The sequence below is a fragment of the Manihot esculenta genome, chromosome 18, assembly GCF_001659605.2.
Source record: "Manihot esculenta cultivar AM560-2 chromosome 18, M.esculenta_v8, whole genome shotgun sequence".
NCBI classification, from domain to species: domain Eukaryota; kingdom Viridiplantae; phylum Streptophyta; class Magnoliopsida; order Malpighiales; family Euphorbiaceae; genus Manihot; species Manihot esculenta.
In genome coordinates this window covers 21,445,930-21,452,837 of record NC_035178.2, presented here as the reverse complement: position 1 = coordinate 21,452,837, position 6,908 = coordinate 21,445,930, and the positions used below count along the sequence as shown (strand labels likewise).

The 6,908-nt window shown below is 42.3% G+C and overlaps 1 protein-coding gene across 1 annotated transcript; it reads right to left on the bottom strand.

Annotated features, from left to right (window-relative positions):
- Positions 1-4,440: 4,440 nt before the first annotated feature.
- LOC122722421 (polygalacturonase-like) lies at positions 4,441-4,974 on the bottom strand (the record flags this gene model as incomplete). The annotated part of the gene is made up of 1 exon (XM_043953120.1): positions 4,441-4,974. A coding segment is annotated over one exon (534 nt), but the record flags the coding sequence as incomplete, so codon positions are not given.
- Positions 4,975-6,908: the final 1,934 nt, after the last annotated feature.

The window sequence follows — 6,908 nt, the reverse complement described above, 5'->3', positions numbered from 1 at the left end:
TAATTTTTTCTAGGGTCGAAACTTGGCCAAACTGCCTTCGACTGTAATCTCATGTTTTCTGTTGTCAGTTTAATCACCGCACGACGAGGCGAAACCCGACGAGTGAGCGAGCAGATTGAATAGAAAATGGAAAAACAAAAAAGACAAAGAGCAACATGCGAGTATCTTGGCCGTCTACCCACGCAGTAACCTATATAAAAGGAAACTTTGAAGTGTCTCGTTTTATTTGGTAAAACTTACAACTTGAAATATGCTCATCTCCTCGATAATCCATGTATCGCGGCTAGGAGCTGCGAGGTTTGAGCGTTGACAATACTAGCAAATGGTTGGAGTCAATTTTCCCTTAAGTGTGGGTTTAACATTTGCACACAAGGATTTTACAGGGCCTTCCTTTCCTCCGTACGTCAAGTTAATGTCAGCGAGCTCGACCTTCTGGCATGGAAAACTGCTGCTGCAATTAAGTCGAACAGCTACTGCGGTCGCTGAAGAGCCCCTAATATTCTTGAAGGTGACGTTGGAGATCTTAACTTTTGACGGAAGCTGAAACAAACATCAGAAACGGCAAAGGGTTACAGAAATTTCATGTTGCGGGCAGATTTGTCCACGGACAATGCATTAAGAGACTCTTTCATTTTCATTTCTTTTCGCGTTACCTTTGGATTGCACTGATTCCATGGGCAGTACATTTGATCTATAATGATAGGGTTGCGGACATTTTTCATCATAATATCCTCGAAATGCATATCAGAGGCCATGCCACCATGTAATGCCGGCCATGTCTTAATTCTCACTCCATTGTCGGTGTCATAGAAGGTGCAGTTCCTTACGAAAATTCCGGAGACAAATTCATCAGTGGTCTTCCCTAAACTTCCCACGCTAATGCCATGTCCATGTCCACATCGTACGTTTGTGATCCTTATTTGTTCGCTGGCACCACCAATGGAGATGCAGTCATCGCCGGTGGCAATATTTGAATTAATAATGTTGATCCTGTTTGAATGCCCGATGTGAATTCCATCTGTATTGACGCTATCTCCTGGTGCAGTGATCGTGAAGCGATCGAAAGTAAGGTTTTTGCCACCTAGAAGATTGACATGGAAATTCTTACTATCGAGCGATGTTACGTCCTGAACTACGCTGTTGGTGATGAAGTCAAACCGCAAGCTCTGGCGTGTTTTTAAAGGGACAAGAAGCACATAAAGGAAACGTTATTAATCATCTTACAAAGCAGTATGATACATGCACAATATACGATTCAATTAAACTTACAACTGGAAGTCTCTTGCATTTTGGATTTCGACCGCAGTTATTTTGCTTCCAAGCCACTTGCCCTTGTCCGTCGAAGGTTCCACCACCGGATAATTTGAATTAATCAATGTATGCAAAAGTAATCCAGCTGTCCTTGGCATAACTGCTAGGGTTTATCGGTGCCAATAAGGTTCCTTGGACTTGAAGCTCCATGGCTCCCTTGCATGGACCATTTAAGTCAGTTAAACCTATGGAATATGTTCCTTTGGGTACTACAACTATGTTGGAACCCTTTGCTGAACAAGCCTCTTTCCACGCGCCCAATAATGCCTGAAAAGGAAAAAAAAAAGGGAGATGAAAGTTCAGTTAAAATGAGGTATAAGAAAATCACGGCGAAATTAAAAATTAGGAATCGTCAGCACACCTTGCTAATATCTGACTTGCCATCGGCTTTACCACCATAATTTTTCACATCAAATACGGCAGATTGAACTCTACCAGCAAAAACAAACAATAATAGCAAAGATGTCAGGGAAAAATACGTCTCCAGGGTCGTCATCTTCATGAAGCCTTTTCTTTTCTAAGTTCTTTCGTAAAATGCGCGGCAAATTAGAATGGATTTCTCCTTGTTTGCAAAAGCTTTTATATCTAAGCAATTATCTAAAGTTACCGGATTTTATAACGGAGGGAAGTTATTTACTTGTAACTTTTGTTCTATTATTGGAAATTGTTTTGTCGCTTTTTAATAAAAAGCATAACAGAGAAATACCGACTAACGTCTAACCTATAAGTAGATATTGTCTTGTTTTTCATTCGTTTGCAGCAAAACTTATCTTTACGTCTAAGCCTTTCATACTGATATAGCGATTTCTTACTTGTTCATGACAAGCACCCTCCAACGCCAATAGTAGATTTTCATTTGTCTCGCACCGTGCAATATTCCAAAATATTGCATAAAAAAAATAGAATTCACATAAGTAGAAATCGCATGCACTTTTTATGAGCCGCGTCACGTTTCCTTTTAAAGAAAAGGAAACGGAGCAACGATTAATCGTGACACATACTCACAGTGACTTCCTTTCTTGAAGAGATTTTAAGTGATGATGCTTGAGTAGATCCTAAATCATAGCACGGGTAGATTTATTCGCTTCACATAATATTCTATTTTCATAAAATTAGTGCCATGTACCTTCTAAATTCATAATCGGTCCTTGAATCTTTTGAAAATTGCCCTTAGCATGCAATAAAAAAAAAATTTAAAGACGTTAAAAAAACCTAATGAGAAAATGTATTTTTCACCGAAGAGATTTCAACGCCTCAATATGTCGTGCAGTGACACAAAGTGAGCTAAAATGAAAAGCAAAATAGGCGACGCACATATTCACGGGGTTCGACAATATGTCGATGTGATAGAGCTTGTGCATTTTTTATTCCAAAACTTTGAGCTTATTGACCAACGAGCACCCGGGCTAGCTTGGTGATGCAGTCGGAAAATAGAGCTGTGCTGTTATTGGTTAAACCTGCAAGAATGAGAACGTGAGGTGATGGGTGCCCACGGCAGCCACTCCGACGCTTAACTCAATAAGCCTGAAGAGAAAAGCGAGAGAAAGGAATTGCTCATAACTTGAACAGTATAAAAGAACATCGTACCTTTGCCTCTCTGGTCGTTCTCCTTTAATACTGTAAGAAGACAGAGATAAATATAGCATTTTCTGATAATCCAATGATGATGTGATCGTTTGCTTGATCAGGGATATCGCCGGCTAATAGGTCGGTGATCCCGCGACTATAGCCATAATGGGTATACGCGGGACTGTGCCTGATAATGATAACTTTGTGCCGAGACTCATCTTATCCAGGGGAGGGCCAGTTATGCTAATAAACAGGGTGTTGAGGTGTGCGGGCCTTCCTTTCCTAGAGTGGGGCCGCGCTACCCACTCATCAGATCTTGCCACGTGGACCTATTATGTGTTGACAACTCATGCCTTTCTTTGGGCGACCCTTGTGCAGCATCACGTGGACCTATTATGTGTTGAAATTCTCACAGCACCTCGACCCATCAAATGAATAAGTTTTTATTAAACGAGTTTCTTAGGTTCCCGATAATAAGTTTTAAATGAGCAGCCCTAATTTCATGAGTCTCTTATTTCGCAAACCTTTCTAAAAAAACCGCATTTTGTTTCCCGCGGCCCAGTTTCTTTTCTCATTTGAGCCGAAAATGTTGCGTTGCATCGCATCCATTACATTGGATTACGCTGAAGGAGTTCATGATATGCTGTAGTGTTAAATTTTCTTTTGTCGATTTCATCACCGCACTGTGCAACGAAACTCAACAAATTCTTTAGGGAGTGGATTGTGTAAATCTAGCATCAAATTGAGTTCAGCACCAAAGAATACGCATATCTTTTCTTCTCATGGACAATGTGTGCCTTTGAGTGGAAATTTTAATACGATTACTCTATCGTGATGAAAATAACGTTCAAAACTGTACGAAAAATCTATAAAAAGCCTGAAAATTCGGACAGAATAATTTTTTCTAGGGTCGAAACTTGGCCAAACTGCCTTCGACTGTAATCTCATGTTTTCTGTTGTCAGTTTAATCACCGCACGACGAGGCGAAACCCGACGAGTGAGCGAGCAGATTGAATAGAAAATGGAAAAACAAAAAAGACAAAGAGCAACATGCGAGTATCTTGGCCGTCTACCCACGCAGTAACCTATATAAAAGGAAACTTTGAAGTGTCTCGTTTCATTTGGTAAAACTTACAACTTGAAATATGCTCATCTCCTCGATAATCCATGTATCGCGGCTAGGAGCTGCGAGGTTTGAGCGTTGACAATACTAGCAAATGGTTGGAGTCAATTTTCCCTTAAGTGTGGGTTTAACATTTGCACACAAGGATTTTACAGGGCCTTCCTTTCCTCCGTACGTCAAGTTAATGTCAGCGAGCTCGACCTTCTGGCATGGAAAACTGCTGCTGCAATTAAGTCGAACAGCTACTGCGGTCGCTGAAGAGCCCCTAATATTCTTGAAGGTGACGTTGGAGATCTTAACTTTTGACGGAAGCTGAAACAAACATCAGAAACGGCAAAGGGTTACAGAAATTTCATGTTGCGGGCAGATTTGTCCACGGACAATGCATTAAGAGACTCTTTCATTTTCATTTCTTTTCGCGTTACCTTTGGATTGCACTAATTCCATGGGCAGTACATTTGATCTATAATGATAGGGTTGCGGACATTTTTCATCATAATATCCTCGAAATGCATATCAGAGGCCATGCCACCATGTAATGCCGGCCATGTCTTAATTCTCACTCCATTGTCGGTGTCATAGAAGGTGCAGTTCCTTACGAAAATTCCGGAGACAAATTCATCAGTGGTCTTCCCTAAACTTCCCACGCTAATGCCATGTCCATGTCCACATCGTACGTTTGTGATCCTTATTTGTTCGCTGGCACCACCAATGGAGATGCAGTCATCGCCGGTGGCAATATTTGAATTAATAATGTTGATCCCGTTTGAATGCCCGATGTGAATTCCATCTGTATTGACGCTATCTCCTGGTGCAGTGATCGTGAAGCGATCGAAAGTAAGGTTTTTGCCACCTAGAAGATTGACATGGAAATTCTTACTATCGAGCGATGTTACGTCCTGAACTACGCTGTTGGTGATGAAGTCAAACCGCAAGCTCTGGCGTGTTTTTAAAGGGACAAGAAGCACATAAAGGAAACGTTATTAATCATCTTACAAAGCAGTATGATACATGCACAATATACGATTCAATTAAACTTACAACTGGAAGTCTCTTGCATTTTGGATTTCGACCGCAGTTATTTTGCTTCCAAGCCACTTGCCCTTGTCCGTCGAAGGTTCCACCACCGGATAATTTGAATTGATCAATGTATGCAAAAGTGATACTGACTAGAAAAAGGCTAGGAGGTATACTATGAGACTCCACTCTAGGTATTCCTCCCTGATCTTAGTAGAAGAGAGAGAGAGCTTCCACACTATAGTGGATGCAGCCAGGAAAATGGAGGCTAGTGCCATCATTCAGGGAACAGTGAAACAACAGGTGGCACAGTCCTCGGGTTCCAAAACCCTGGGTACAGGGAAATTTGATCTCTCCTCTCTGAGTGCAGCCACCACAGGAAGTAAAAAGTTGAATAGATCCACTAAGAAGCCGAAGAAGAACAAGTTTTGAAGCGGATTGAAGTCCGGTCTGGGAATGGGTAGTGGTTCAAGCTCTAGTTCGGATAGCTCTGGATGTGTGAGGTGCGGTAAGCCGCACAAAGGGCTTTGTCGGTTTGGGACTACAACTTGTTTCAAATGCGGACAGGAGGGGCATATGGCACGTGAGTGTCCCAATGCAGCTATAATGGCACAGTCCCAGCAGACAGCTTCTGGCAGTGTAGCTCAGCCAGCAGCTTTAGCCACATCTCAGGGCAGAGGGCGAGGTCGAGGGAGAGGGACAACCTCTTCTTCAGCAGGTTCCCAAAGGGAAGGTCCTTCAGCTCCAGCATGGATCTTCACCATGACACAGCAGGAGGCTAACACATCAAACACGGTGGTGTCAGGTAAACTCACTTTTGGGTGTTCTGATGTGTATGCTCTTATGGACCCTGGTGCCTCTCATTCTTTTGTTTTCCGAGAGCCGTAGATAGTTTGGGTTTGATAGCTTCTAGGCTAGAGTGTCCTCTTTAGGTCAGTGGCCCCAAGTGTGATTCATCTGTGGCAGAGTCAGTCTGCCGGTTCAGTCCAGTCTTTGTTGAGGATAAGTGCCTTCCAGCTGACCTTGTGGTTCTAGATTTGACTGATTTTGACATCATTATAGGGATGGACTGGCTCTCTACTCATGGTGCTACCTTGAACTACAGAGACAAGGTAGTCAGGTTCAGAGAACAAGATGGATCAGAGGTCGTCTTTAGAGGAGACAATATAGGGATGCCTAGAGGTTTGATATCTGCCCTGCAGGCTCATAGGTTGCTTAGGAGGGGTTGTCAGGGGTTTCTTGCTCATGTCAGAGAGGTTAATGGTCAGGTTAGGGAACCAGCTTCAGTGCCAGTAGTTAGAGAGTTTCTTAATGTTTTCTCAGACGAGCTACCAGATTTACCACCTGCTAGTGAGATAGAGTTTAAAATTGAAGTAATGCCCGGGACCAAACCCATCTCTATTCATCTCTACAAGATGGCACCTGCAGAGTTAAAGGAGTTGAAAGAATAGTTGCAAGAATTAGTAGATAAGGGTTTCATCCGACCTAGTACCTCACCCTGGGGTGCTCCGGTTTTATTTGTGAAAAATAAGGATGGATCCCTCAGACTTTGTATCGACTACAGACAGTTGAACAAAGTCACTACCAAGAACAAGTATCTGTTACCTAGGATCGATGATCTGTTTGACCAGCTAGCAGGAGCTGGTTGTTTTTTCAAAATAGATTTGAGATCCGGGTATCATTAGCTGAGGGTTAGAGAAGAAGATGTGCCTAAAACAACTTTCAGGACCAGATATGGGTGACTCGCGGTTGTCGAAGCCGGTCAAAAATAACCTTTTCGGTTATCAACAATATTACTACTGTAGATAGTGGTAAAGGATCGAATCCACAGAGAATTGAAAACTTATCTATTTTTCTTAACAAGACCAAGAGAATTAACTGAATGAGA